Below are 14,507 nucleotides of genomic sequence, written 5' to 3' on the forward strand. Positions count from 1 at the left end.
TGTGTTGTCATGTATTTTAATTTTTTCACATAACGTGATTGATTTGTGATACCACCGCTTCAACGTTCCAATTTCATGCACCTCGTGCATGAAAGCACGCCTTAACTCAAAGGGTGATTTTGTCAACAAAAAAAGAAAAAAGAAAAAAGGGACTTCCCTTCCCCTCTTAATCTCCATTGGTTTAAGACTAAAATATATAAACAAAGTCTTAATAGCCAAGGTAGACTGCTTTGGAAGCCAGTCTTGTCATATAGACTGCACAAATACAGCCTCTCTCTATCTCTCTTTGTATCAGATTTTAGCCCGCAATTTAAGTATATCTTGCATTATATGGAGGATAGCTAGCCGCTTGCATTTTTCAGAGAGCTTCTGAAAGAAAGTAAGTAAACGAGCACCACCCAATTTCTTTTGTATTGTCTTCCACTCTCTTCATCTTAGTTTTGTCCCGTATTTCACACCCGTCGTTTGTTGAGGTTTTCATTTTTGTCCACCCTCTCTCTCTCTCTCTCATCTCTCTCTCTCTCTACATATTTGCAGATAAATCCCATCACACCATTATTTCTCGTTTTTTTCCCATTTTTTTGGTTATATCCTTCCATTGATTTTCATTTGTTTAATCAGCTTCAAACAGTAGTGTGTTTCCGGGTTTTTGTTATTGCGACAAAAGATCTTCATTCCAAAGGGTTTTTTTATGCATGTTTTGATATCCATAAGAGGTTGGTGTAAAAAGATGGAGCTTGGAAATTGGCTACATTGGTTGGATATGGAGGAGGAGTTGATTTTCTTCTAAACAATCAACCTCTCAAAGTAGGTTTTTTTTTTTTTTTTTTTTTTTTTTCCTTTTTACTTCAAAAAAGGTATCAAATATCTCATAAAATCCATGGTCAGATACTAGTCATTGACAGGGAAAAAAAAGGGTTCCCAAATCACATGCAGTGAACCTTATTGGATACTGCTCTTATCTTTTTTCTCCTTTGAAATTATTTTATGCAAAATCTCATCATTCTGCGTACATATTTACTTTCTTGCAGGCAACAGGATCCATCTCTTCCAATCTTTAGCTTTGTTGTGTGCATTCTTAAAGAGGCTGCTGTTTCATTTGGGGCTTGTAATTTCCACCATGGCAAAGATCTTGAAGTACTTCTCACAAATGTTTGGTGCGTAATTATCTCTCGCTTTCTCTAATGTATCAAATCAATTTTCCTTGTCAATATTGTTTAGACCAGTTGGCGAGGTTGGTGTGCCACTTGCATCTTAATTCGAATCCCCTACCATGTAGATTAAAGTCCGTAATTAACCACAATATTTTTCCTATAAGAAAAATAATAATTAGGCCTAATTTTGATAATTTGAGGCTAATTAAGCTGTAAAATTGGTTTTGCTGTTGCAGTTGTGAAGGAGCGTGAAATGAAAATTGGGCTCCCAACAGATGTGAAACATGTAGCACATATTGGTTGGGACGGGCCGTCTGAAAGCGCACCCAGCTGGGTACATGTTTACTTTCTAGTCTACCTGCAAAATAATTTTTTTTTTCTCTCTTGTTCTATATTATGTGAAAAGATTCAAACTTAGATGCAAATGGCGTCGTACAACCTAGCTACCTGTCTTAAACCACATATAAATCTCTCTCCTGTTATTGATTTGTCTTATCGTGTCTCCCATTATGCTACAAACCTACCAACCAAATCATGTGCTTCTTTTCTTAATGCTCTCGTAATTCTCTTATTGAGTTAAATTATTGTTAATCAAGCAGATGAACGAATTTAAAAACGGACCCGATTTTTCAACGAGCTCCCTTGGTCGTAATGCCAGTGATCGAATGGGGTCCTCTAATCCCATGGCTTATTCTCCTTGGTCCTCTCAAGGTATGCTTTTGATCACCACTATATAGCAGTTTCAGCATTTTGTGTTTTCAATGACATGACTGTGTAGTATGGATAATAACCTACAATTAGGACGCCACAGTGACAGTACCTTACAAGCTTGATATTGTTTGATTGACTTGAGATATTGTTGCATTTGACATCCCAATCATGGGTAAATTTCTCTCGTATGTATGATTAGGCTAGCGGAATGCATACTAGGCAAAATAATGCAGAGCTGATGGCTGGGACCTGGGTGTCATATGAATAATTTAAAGGCTCTGTCAATATGTTCCATTAAACTATGCCTCCTATCATGTGTAGTTGTGCGAGTACAATAATCAGACAAGTGTTTTTTTCACGGGGTCAATTGTCTTTGGAGAAATGTAATTAATGTCTGTTTTAGTTTAATGTTAATGAGATTTATGAGGTGTGCAAAAGCTTTCAAGATTCTTTGCCCCAACTGCAAGATTTTTGGATCTTCTGTCACGGGACAACACACACTTTCCTACCTAGAGGAATATGATAGCTTGGGGTGGCCCTTTAAAAAAAGCTCTAGCTTAGTCTTGGTAATGGTGGTCCGATTTTTGTACCACTACTTTACTTTCATTTGGTTGAGAAATTTTCTTTTAGATTTGGCCATCAGTTCAAGACATTTTTTTTATTACGGAGATGAAAACACACTGTTTCGACCAACTTGATTGCGTTCAAGTTGTTTCAAAACCTAAAAAATAGGTTTGCTTGAACATTACTAACGCAGTCATTATGTCATTGGTCTTAGATTGATATAGCAATATTACATGCAGATAATGGAGTAATTATCTTGTACTATTCAGACATAGTTTTAGCTGAACGTAGTGGATTAACTTTCAATTTTAGCAATTCAACTAATTGTGGTATCTTTGCTGTGGTATGTTGCTTTCACCAATTTATTTTATATTGTGCCACTTAATTTGCATGATTGAATCACTTTGAAGACACTTTAACCTCTCTTATTCTTTTTGTTTCTTTAATTTTTTTTGTGATAGATTTTGATCAATCCATAACCCAACAACCGTCATCTGGCACGTTCAGAGATCTTCCTCCGACTGAACTTCCTAACGTGCCCAAGAAACCAAAGCGAAAAAAGGTCAAATCTTCGTCAAGCTCGGGGGGAAGATCTTCACGAGGATCAAAGTAGAATGCGGTTGCGTACACCCAAATGGAGGCAACACAGAACCTGCCAACATAGAAAGAGTGCAAGATTCTGAGTTTGATCGATCAAAAGTTAAAAGGCACTGTCAATGTGCATAGCAACGATTTTGGATGCTCGTATGTTCTTCTTACTCTACCATGTTCACAAGATTGTGAAGGGATTAAGTTCTTAAAAATTGGACATAGCTTATGTGAATTTTAGAAATGCATGCATGATGCAAAACTAAGTGGTGGGAGAAATTTTTTGGAACAAAAATGTGAATGTGGATGATCATTGTGGCAAAGGGTGACGACCAGTTTAGGAAGACAACAGTTTTTTTCTTTTCACTTCTTAGTTTAATTTGTAATAAGCATGCAAGTGAGGTTTTAGTTGTGCTGGTGCACGATAGTGGGTTTTCCTATTGGTTTTGGGATTTAGTTTTGTGAAATTTACATATTTTAAACCCATCCTGTTGCCGATTTTGTGAGAATCCCGGATGGGAAAAGGGGTATCCGTAGTGGGATTGAATTTGTATAGGATCATGATTTCACTGAGAAATCCAAAGAAAAAGGAAATAACAAAAGTAAAGGAAAATTGAATCCTAACACATGTTGGTTATATTGCAATAATACCCTTTTCTGGTTAGGATGTATGAAACCGTAATCCTTTTTACAAACTAAATACCCTTTTTGATTTCCACCAAGGAAAAGGATTTTTAATTTTCCATAAACTACTAAGGCAAGAAAACACTATAAAAACGGCCTGAGTCTCAAACTCTCACTACATATTCAGTAGTAGTACTCAGAGAATACTCTCGATTATCTTCTTCTCCTACCTCCAAGCACAATAAAATTTGAAGATGTCTATGCCTAAACGAAACCTTAATCCTGAAGCACCATCTTTTCAACTTCACCGTCCACCCCTCATGAATTTGTCCCAAACACGTCATGGACAAACTTTTATTTGTCACCCAATACCCCAAAACAATTACTCTGTCAATGACTATGCATCGAATATGCAAGAACTCGGTGGTGACTACTGGAATCAACCAATTAGCGTTTACAACATTCATATGCAATGTGGTGTTGGACTTGGATCTACGTTTTTCTTAGGGCCTCAATATTATTATGGTCCTCAAGCTCCAACGATCATGGCTGATGATCAAAACCTTCCAGCCAGAATATCGAATTTGAGGAAGAATATTATACAACAAATAGAGTACTATTTTAGCAACGAAAATTTGAGAAAGGACCGCTACCTAATTTCGTTGATGGATGACAAAGGATGGGTGCCAATATCAGCAGTTGCCGACTTCAAAAGGCTTAAGAGAATGTGCAGTGACATACCCTTTATTCTTGAGTCGTTGCTTGGTTCAACTAGAGTAGAAGTGCAAGGTAATATGATACGACGACGTAATGAGTGGTCGAAGTGGATTCCAGCCTCCGCAAACTCTGTGTCAACGTATTCTTCGGTTGCATAGTCGTTGATTAGTTCTGTCACTCATAATAAGGTTTTACGAATTAATAGTTCAGGGTCTAGGGTTTGAACTTAACCAGTTGAGTGGAACGACATGATGATATTAGGGTTTCGGCTCAATATGGGTTTTTGCCATTAGGCTCTATGTATTTTGTTTTATGACCGGAATAAAATAAGAATTAAAAAGCTGCAAATTTGCTGTGTTTCATCATCTACAAATTTACTGTATTTAATACAAGTAATACACACACACACACACGCACACACACATATATACAAGGGAAGGGATCCCATTTTTTAAAAAAAATGAGGACATCCTCTTAATCGTTAAATTTGGCTTTAATGAAATCATGTGGTTGAGATTCTATGGCTTGTAATTTAATCTCAGCCACAAAATTTCATTAAAATCAAATCTAATGGTCAAGAGGGTGTTCCTATTTTTTTTGAAAAATTAGGACCCCTTCCCTTAAAGGGCCTGATATAGGATATATATATATTCAATTGCACAGATCTACTACAGTTTACAAACATTAAGCACCATATTTAACTGAAAAATAGGCATGGACGAATGTGAACATAAACAACAATTTTTTTAGTGTAGTGCAATCCACACATCTATTTTTATTTCTTACTTACCCTGCTCAGTTTTCTGCTGTCGGATTGAATGAATTAAAGAAGGTATAGCCAAAAATTAACAAGAGTGTGAGAGGTAAAAATAGATGTGTGAATAACATTATCATTTTTTTAATGATCCGTTAGATATTTTGTCTTATTCTAAATTGAATAATTTACATGGCCAAAAGAAAAGGTTTCCAATTATATATTAAAATGTCAAAGAAAATTCAAGTTAGTGCGAATTAATTAAAGTGACCAACATGAACATGAAACACCTAAAACATTTTAATCTCTCACCAAAGTAATGTAATTGACAATTTCTCCTTTTGAACCAAAGAGAATCCAGGATATATTTGTCATTCGGTTATTTCGAGAGTTTATAAAGTTCAAATGACCGTTAATCGTTACCTTGCCATATACAGCGGGAGCTCAAGGGAGGAGGTTTCATCTGACTTATTCTCCACAAATTGATCACTGTCTTCCCAATTCTCAATTTTTTTTGAATTCATCGTTCGGCACTCATTTCTCAATTCTTTCCCCCTGACTCCACAATTTGAAACAATTTAGCAAAATCCAAGTTACCAAGTTTCATCTAGTAAGTCAAGTCCTCCAAAAAGCTACCTAATTAGAAAATAACCATTTCAATCGCATTCTTCCTAACTATCACACCGATGTCGCATTATACTTCCGAGTAATTGTGAATAAAAGTGATGTAAAAAAAAATTAAAAATTCCTGATGGATTCCAGACGCTTTTGTTGTAGGGTTACCGTTTGATGTCTTGTGCTTGTTACGCTGCGTAAAAAGACATGACAAGGTCTTGGTGGATTGCCGCACTTATGTTTGCCTTTGGATTTTCTTTGACCATAGCCCAAGATTATGGCGATGATCAGCAACAGCAACCTGCTGCACCACCCCCATCACAAGAAGATTGTGACGGGATTTACCTAAGCTATAACTTCCTTTCCCGGCGAAGAATCTACCCTTTCCTCAAGAATGCTGAGAAACAAGCATGGGCCTTCAATGCGACTGCAACCATAGTCAACACGGGAACGTACGAACTCAAAGCCTGGAAGATGTACATTGGGTTTCAACACAAGGAGATTCTAGTTGGTGCAGGTGGTGCCGTTTTGATGGACGGTGATGATTTCCCGGCTGATGTTGGAAATGGGACTACCCTCTCTGGAGCAGGACAGGCAGATTTGAAAACCGCCATTGGCACTGGTGGAGATTACACCAAAATTCAAGCCAAAATTCAAATCAGTGGCACTATGTTTGGTGTCAAGCCCCCAGGGAACCCAATGCCTAAAACAATTCGACTTGTTAACGATGGATACAAGTGCCCTGCACCAACCAATCGTAGTAAGTACTACTCATTCATCCCGCTGATTCTTACCTGAATGTGTCATCCAGATTTACAGTCTAGCAACAGAACTTCTAGTCACTCATTTATATTCTATTAACATTCTAATTTGTGAGTTCTTTTCTCGTCTTGATTTGGTGATGGCCATACAGAAACGACAATGTACGTTTGTTGCGTTAGGAATCCTAAATATAAGTCCATTGTTACGAAAACCAAGTTCTTGCCTCGACAAAAGGGTGATCTCACAATTGCATATGATGTCATTCAAGCCTATGAGAATAATTATCTTGCTCAGGTGACAATGGAGAACAAGAGCCCTTTGGGACGTTTGGACCATTGGAACTTAACTTGGGAATGGATGAGAGGGGAATTTATATACTCCATGAAAGGTGCTTATCCGCGTTCGATTGACTATTTGAATTGCATATATGGTGCTCCCGGACAATACTATCAACAGATGGATTTCTCCAAGGTCTTGAATTGCAAAAAAAATCCAGTTATCGGAGACCTACCTCGAGAGAAAGCAAACGATACTCAAGTTGGGAAAATACCTAATTGCTGCAGAAATGGTAGTATTTTGCCTGCTATAATGGATCAAAGCAAAACCAAGGCTGCTTTTCAAATGCAGGTGTTCAAAGTACCTCCTGATTTGAATCGAACGGCTTTGTATCCTCCTGAAAAATTCAAAGTGGAGGGGGTGCTTAATCCGGAATACAAATGTGGGCAGCCTATTAGGGTGGACCCTGCTCAATTTCCAGACCCAAGTGGGATTCAAGCTACAATCTTAGCTATTGCAAGCTGGCAAATAATTTGCAACATCACAAGAGCCAAAACTAGGAAACCCAAGTGTTGTGTTTCATTCTCTGCTTATTACAATGAGTCTGTGATACCCTGCAGAACATGTGCTTGTGGTTGTACCGACACGAAAAAATGCAACCCGAAAGCCCCTGCCATTCTTCTCCCTCCAGAAACTCTTCTCGTCCCATTCGAAAATAGGACGAAGAAGGCCATAGCTTGGGCAAGCATAAAGCACCATCACGTGCCCAAGCCACTGCCTTGTGGGAACAATTGTCCGGTTAGTGTAAATTGGCATGTCTTATCAGATTACAAGGATGGATGGACAGCTAGAATGACACTATTCAATTGGGCTAACATGAATTTTGAAGATTGGTTTGCTGCAGTGCAACTCAAGAAAGCTTCTCCCGGTTACGAAAATGCATATTCTTTCAATGGGACCAAACTTCCGACGTTGGAGGACATCATCTTCCTCCAAGGCTTAAAGGGCTTGACTTTTTTGGTGGCGGAGACAAATGGATCGAACCCGAAAGCTCCTAGGGTGCCTGGAAAGCAACAATCTGTTATTTCTTTTAAGAAGAAGCGGACACCAGACATAGAAGTAGCTAAACGTGATGGGTTTCCTTCAAGAGTGTTTTTCAATGGGGAAGAATGTTCACTTCCTACTCAACTTCCACTATCACATGGAAGTTTGCATCATGGAAATTTGGTAGTTGTGATATTCCTTTCAATTTTGACTTTTCTTATGTGATGAATTAACTTCGGTTTTGCATTATCATGTTCTTCCTACATTTATCATGCCCTAGCTAGGATACAATTGATTTAGTTAGGGCAGAAGCCTAGAGTACTTCCTTGTATATTACAAATTTCTTTCAAATGTTGTTGTAGTAGTAGTACTAGAAGAAAAAAGGTACAGTTATGAAATACTCTTCTTCAATTCCTTTGCTATACCGGACTTGGACTGTCTACCGAACAATCTCAATGCATATAACGCAAAATGATTCTACATGTTGAAGTTGGAGTGATGTTGCATCCCAACCCGGGCTCGACCACGTCCTCATGGTTTTGTTTTTGGGAACTCATACGAGAACTTTCCAGTGGGTCACCCATCTTAGGATTGATCTCACCAACTCGCTTAACTTCGGAGTTCCGATGAAATCCGAAGCCAATGAGTTCCTAAAAGGCCTCGTACTATATAGAGGTGGACATGTACATATAAGGTATAGAGGATCCTCTCCCCTCTCCATCTTCAAAAATAAAACACCATATAATTAAATAATATGTGTTTTCTTGTAAGAGGGAGCATACACCAGACATATAAGTAGCTAAAAGAGATGGGTTTCTTTCAAGGATCTTTTTCAATTGGAGAATTTTCTCTTCAACTATAATCTTATAAATTTCTATCAATTTTTGTAGTAGTAGTAGTAGTACGTAGTAATAGAAAAAAATACAGTTATACTGGACTTGGGATATGTCTCTCGAACAATCTCAATATATATCCATATGGTACAAAATGATTCCACAATTCGAGGTTGGAACGCAATCAGGTATTTTCACGTCTCACCGTAATATCCTGCTTTTCTCGTTTATGATTAATAAATGAAAAGGTTGTTCCAAGATTCTTTTTCTAATTTATGCCTCTTACTTCCTATTTCTAATGTTCTTTTTTCCGAGAAACCCTAAGTATCTAAATAGGAAAGGAAATAAACAAATAACAAAATATTAAAAATTGTACTTTAAATAATAAAATCCGAATTAAACATGTTAAACAACATAATTTGCCCAAATCTGTAACATCAACTCTTGTAAATCAAGCATGTCAAGTCAAAGTTGCGTTAATCCAGGCATCACTAAAAATCCAAAACATCAACTTTCGAGATATGGAAGCAACAAACAATCTCTTAACCCTTGAATTGTCAATTTTTCAATCACTTTTTATTATTAAACGTAGGTTCCTCCTTTTAATTTTACTATATGTAAAATAACGCAATTCTTGTCTTACATCAATGGGCTTGGCTTCCAAAGCTCGATCCTACCCATTTATTGTCATATGTTCTGGCCCAAACTGTTTTCCATGTTCTGACAAACAAACAAATGAAAAACGAAGGCCGACAACCGTCCTCCAAACTCATTGTTACAAACTCCTCCATTGTTGTCCCCATCAATTAAAAAATACAACCAGACAAAATCACACCACATTTTTTTCTTGTTTAAATCATATCGACCTTGCCTATACAACATCGTCACAACGTGAAACAAAGTTTTTCAATCAACATATAACATACCTTTCATTGATCCAAATCAAATTAGACATTCCCTAATTTCCTTAATCATGGAAGCAGGCTCTCGAAAATGCTTGAAAATCTTTGCTGCTGTCACTGGCATTTTCTTCATTGTCACCTTAGTTGTTCTAGTCGTTCTATTCGTCACAATTTTAAAACCGAAAGATCCTTCGGTTTTCACCGAGCCAGTAAGCCTAGAGGGATTTGAGTTAGTAGGTTTCCCAGTTATAAAGTTAAATATATCGATAAGAATATTGGTCACGGTGAAAAATCCAAATTATGGAGGCTTCAAGTATGAGAATAGTACGGCTTATATCAGCTACCATGGGAATGTTGTCGCCGAAGCTCCGATCAAGGACGACACAGTTCCGGCTCGTTCGACTCACAACATGACCACTGTTTTGAGTATTTTGGCTGACAAATTGGTAACTGATTCGCATTTCTTGGGTGACATGGTCGTTGGAGTGCTGAATTTTACTTCAGAAACTACCCTGCACGGCAAGGTGAACTTGTGGAAGATCTTTAAGATGAAGGCAGCCAGTTATACCGATTGCAACATTTCTATCACTATTGGAACCCAGAGTGCCGACTCCGTTTGCAAATCTAGGGTAAAGCTGGATAAGTAATGTTCTCTTGTTAGATAGTTTAGATTGTTATTTTATATTCACTAAACGAGAATATTATCGAGATTATAAATGATTAATCTGTAGTTTGAGTTCTACTATTGATTCATTTATTTATTTTTCTCTTGTTCTGAAAATTATTCTGTTTGTGGACTAGCTGATGATTTGTTAATATGGAAATAAAGGAAGTTGTTGAATTGCTTTTAATTTTCTTTATTAGATGAACTCATAATATAGAAGTATTGGTGTAAATTTATTTTAGGTACTTATCTTTCAACTCCCAATTGGTACCCCGTTTAGATTCTCACGAACTTCAAGGTCGATTCCGCCTAAAGATAACAGGTTGAGCAAGATTTAGGATTTAGATTTATGTACGAAGTTTTAATGCAAAACTACTTCATTAAAATTTACATGATATTTGAAATAGAGAATTATTATTAGCACTTCAAAAATCTCATTTTATACTTCAAACTTTATATATTAGAAAAGAAAAATACACTTGTGAGAAGTGTAAAATGAGATTTTTGAAGTGCCTTGAAATATGGATTATACTTTATTCCTTGATAATTCTTTCGACGCATCAAAGTTGCAATGTTCCTTGTATGAAAGCTTAAGCCTAGATGTATGATGAAGATGTTTCAAGAACAAGCAAATATCAAATATCCATGTGGGAGAAAACAATTTATTTCCCTAACAGCTATAGAGGTAATCCCTAATTTTCCTTCTACCTTCCTCTTTCTTTCACATATTTCTCCTAGTGCGCTTTCTCTCTCTCCCCTCTTCTTAACCCGTTAAAAACAAGGGAATTTTAACAAAATGCTCCCGGTACTGTTCACTTTAACGAAAAACCACATTTTTATACTAAAAAGTCAATCCTGGTACTATTCACTTTACCTTTTTTTTTGTCATTGTCATTAAAACTCAAAGTTTTCAAGTCATTTTCATTAGTTTTCCTTAAAAACAAATTACTATTGTAAAAATAAAAAAAAATAAAAAATAAAAATCTCTTACAATGAGTGTTTGTCCCTTTTTTTTTTAATAAAAAATGAGGATAATTGGTGGCAAATCACAGTTATTCATCATTTTCTGACCTGAAAAGGCTATGGAGAATTTTACTTTGTCTGTGACCACAATCAAGCAGATTCATCAACGCGGAACAACAAACCCAAGTGTGTGGCCTTTGACAGTATATTTTGCTATAATATTTTCGTAGCAAATAATGCATCTTTTGAGCATAAAAAATATAATAAAATAATGCACTATAGTCTTGTAATCCCAGCCCAACTCATCAAAAGGAAAATAAAAGAATATTCGCAATTATGTGTAACGGTTCAGAGCCCACAAAATAATTTATTTTTTTCATTCACTTTCATTACCATTTATTTTCTTTTTCCTTGTTATATGAATCAATAACAATCTAATTAAAATATATCCTTGGTCAATAACTTTTTGTTGTCATTTTTATGACTCCAACTAGCTCAATTTTATTAATTTTTAAACGCAATAACGTATATTTATCCAAATTATGAGGAGACAAGAGTAGAATTTAGATTTGAGAGATACAAATTTTTCTAACTAACTTGACTAAGCGCAAGTCTATCAAAAAATAGTCTTTTAAGAAGTCGCTTCCCTCTAAATTTTTCTTTCATCCAACCAAACAGTGGAATAAATTCTCCACTTTGCCATCTTTGGATCTTCCAGTTTAATTCATTCCTTTCCCCTTTTTTTAATCCACCTTACCACATAAAAGAACAATACCTTTGAGCTAATTGTAGTCATAAATCTGAACACGGACATATTCAATTATGGCTTGCGAGGAAAACTCAATTGTGTTTCAAACGAGAAAAGCAAAAATTCAAGGTTAGGGTATTTGGAGGACATGGACAAAGGGCGGTGTCCAAAACTGTGCCCTAAAACTAAAAGGCAATAAATACATGAAGAAGCATATGGGTACCGAAAGACTGTAACAGCTTAACGACTCACCCTATGTATCAATTCAAATTTGCTTTCATCAAATGAAGCAACAAAGATGAGAAAGAGAAAAATTTGCATTAGTGTGTATATATATATATATATATATATATATATATATATATATATGCCACATTATGTACAACCAATATCAATATTAATGCTGCTATATATACATTGGAAGTTAGAGTAGACAATTGATGTTGTCTTGTAAACAATTATAATCGAAAAAACTCTTTTGGGCGATTAAAGTTTGGAGCAGTGTGAAGTGGGAAACGACTACAGACTGAGAAGAGTAAGAACACAACGAAATCTGTTAAATTTTGCAAAGAAGATCAAATGTACAAACCTGTACGCAAATCCAATGTATTATGAATTGTCTAGCAAACATTTTCAAAGGAAAAATTATGCGAGATCCCGTATTTTTTAGTATTATTTTCACTAGGATTAACCCCTAGGTGCTTAGTAAGCTTTTTTCTTATTTACCAAGTTAGAGACTTGTTATGCTATGCATATTCACACCTCATTAATCATTATTACTATTATGACTAAGCTATATGGCCACCTATTTGACCAAGTGTCCGATCAATAGCTATGCAAACCAATTAGTCTCCATGCAGTAACTTGAAATGGCCACGTAGTTGATAGGTGTCATTTTTTGTAGTGACTAAGGTTTAGCACCAAGCTGGTGGTGGCAAAGACTATGCCGCCTTGATATTCCTATAAATAGGAGCTCTCAATTCGTTTTACAACATGAGCCAGCATGCATTGCATGCCAAGCTCACGTATTGCAGAGATAGAGAACAAGATGTGGCTAGGGTTTGATGCGTGAGATTCGGTAGATGGGTTGTCTTGCCAATTTTTTAGGTTTCGAGATGAGTGGTTTATGTAATGTGTTCGAAATATTTTTATTTTTTTAACCAAAATCAGGAGTTATCATGGGATTTTACTCTATTTACAAATCTCTCACTATTTCAAGTCAAGCATATTTATTTTGAAAGGTACTTTTGGAGTTATTATTTATCTAATTAGTGAATTGTTTGAGATGTTCAGCATGAGAACTTTGGTGTTGTATTGATCTGAGGGATAAATGTCAAGGGACATTAGGGCAGAATGGTCATTAAGGGTCACGTGGTGAGTTATAATTTATTTTGGATATAATCAACACGGAAGGGGACGATGTGATATGGAACTATATGGCTAACGCTTTGATATTACTCTCATATTTTCTAGCATGTGTAAAACGACATTGGTTGACTGGCATATTACATATTCTGCTCATTGTGCAAAGGTGGTTGTTGCTCATCCCTCACCATTTTATTTTACAGAAGTTACTTAGCAAGACAGGTGCTAGACGAGATGGGATTGTATTAGACAAGAGATTTAAGGATTTTAATTTATTTTGTACACATGTAAGGAATTTGGAGTTATTTTGTAAAAGAGAAGCTTGTTTGTCTTTTTATTTTTAGTTTTACTCGTGCGCTGGACGTGAGGTTTATTTTTCTGTCAACTTCGGATCTGTAGCGTGACAAATTAGCTTAAAACACGATAAAGAATAAAATCCTTTAATCAAATAAAACGTTAGATTTCATTTGTATATATTGCACCATCAACAATTGATATTAAAAAAGTGCGACTGAAATTAGAAAAAACTTACAGTAACTTATCCATAAGATATGACGGAGCATATAGAGATTAGTTGAATTTTGATATGAGAATGAGAAAGTGCATATAAAATACTAGAGTGGAAGCGAAAAAAATGGGATTGTAAGTGAGAATTGGGAAGTTACTGTTTGGTAGTGAGCGAAAGTTTTGATCTAGCATAAGTTTTTTTTAAGGTACCAATCGGTGACTTTGTCATGACAATAACCCTTTCGAAAGTCGTAAAGATTCACAAATCATATGATAAAATTTTGTAAGAATACTTGTTGGACTGCCGGCGCGAACACAGTGGTCTCTGGCCAAGACCAGGAACCAATTCGAATTTGGAAGAGATTCACATGGAGACTATTGCTATCCGGGAATAGATTTCTTTCTATGTTAGCTAGCAGGGGCAGGCTCTTCTATGGTAATTCCCGCTAGCATTCATCCTGAATGAGAATCAAACTCTCCGTGAGATTCATAATTACATTACTTATAACTTCCTTGAAAAAAATCCGCTAACGCCCACATAAGATCTGTTTTTAGATCAGGCCGAGCCCTTAAAGTAATTAAATTTGTGATAAACCCTGTCAGTAAAATAGGTCCTATTGAATATCCATCTTACCCACGGACTGATCTACAATGACGTATTCTTTTTTGAGATTTTTCATGCTATGGCACTTTCGAGCATAGACCATTTCGTTTTA

At 36.1% G+C, this 14,507-nt stretch overlaps 3 protein-coding genes across 3 annotated transcripts; all 3 read left to right on the plus strand.

The window, feature by feature from the left end:
- Positions 1-1,054: 1,054 nt before the first annotated feature.
- LOC137727474 (CRIB domain-containing protein RIC10-like) lies at positions 1,055-3,549 on the plus strand. The gene is made up of 4 exons (XM_068466329.1): positions 1,055-1,157; positions 1,391-1,488; positions 1,754-1,865; positions 2,891-3,549. Exons 1-4 carry the CDS (start codon positions 1,121-1,123, stop codon positions 3,040-3,042), a joined length of 399 nt encoding a protein of 132 aa, XP_068322430.1. The 5' UTR covers positions 1,055-1,120; the 3' UTR covers positions 3,043-3,549.
- A 2,385-nt stretch (positions 3,550-5,934) lies between these two features.
- Positions 5,935-8,034, plus strand: LOC137727546 (COBRA-like protein 10). The gene is made up of 2 exons (XM_068466393.1): positions 5,935-6,487; positions 6,641-8,034. The coding sequence occupies exons 1-2, from the start codon at positions 5,935-5,937 to the stop codon at positions 8,032-8,034; spliced, it is 1,947 nt and encodes a 648-aa protein (XP_068322494.1).
- A 1,581-nt stretch (positions 8,035-9,615) lies between these two features.
- Positions 9,616-10,191, plus strand: LOC137728603 (late embryogenesis abundant protein At1g64065-like). The gene has a single exon (XM_068467338.1). The coding sequence runs from the start codon at positions 9,616-9,618 to the stop codon at positions 10,189-10,191; it is 576 nt and encodes a 191-aa protein (XP_068323439.1).
- Positions 10,192-14,507: the final 4,316 nt, after the last annotated feature.

Source organism: Pyrus communis, chromosome 3 (genome assembly GCF_963583255.1).
Source record: "Pyrus communis chromosome 3, drPyrComm1.1, whole genome shotgun sequence".
In the NCBI taxonomy this organism is placed as follows: Eukaryota; Viridiplantae; Streptophyta; class Magnoliopsida; order Rosales; family Rosaceae; genus Pyrus; species Pyrus communis.

What these genes read in the sequence shown, in the direction of transcription:
- LOC137727474 (XM_068466329.1), top strand. Translation starts at nt 1,121, where the DNA reads ATGGCAAAGATCTTGAAGTACTTCTCACAAATGTTTG. An exon ending in CTGAAAGCGCACCCAGCTGG is followed by an intron (nt 1,489 to 1,753) that starts GTACATGTTTAC and finishes TTAATCAAGCAG; the next exon opens with ATGAACGAATTTAAAAACGG. An exon ending in TTCTCCTTGGTCCTCTCAAG is followed by an intron (nt 1,866 to 2,890) that starts GTATGCTTTTGA and finishes TTTTTGTGATAG; the next exon opens with ATTTTGATCAATCCATAACC.
- LOC137727546 (XM_068466393.1), top strand. Translation starts at nt 5,935, where the DNA reads ATGACAAGGTCTTGGTGGATTGCCGCACTTATGTTTGCCTTTGGATTT. An exon ending in CCCTGCACCAACCAATCGTA is followed by an intron (nt 6,488 to 6,640) that starts GTAAGTACTACT and finishes ATGGCCATACAG; the next exon opens with AAACGACAATGTACGTTTGT.
- LOC137728603 (XM_068467338.1), top strand. Translation starts at nt 9,616, where the DNA reads ATGGAAGCAGGCTCTCGAAAATGCTTGAAAATCTTTGCTGCTGTCACT.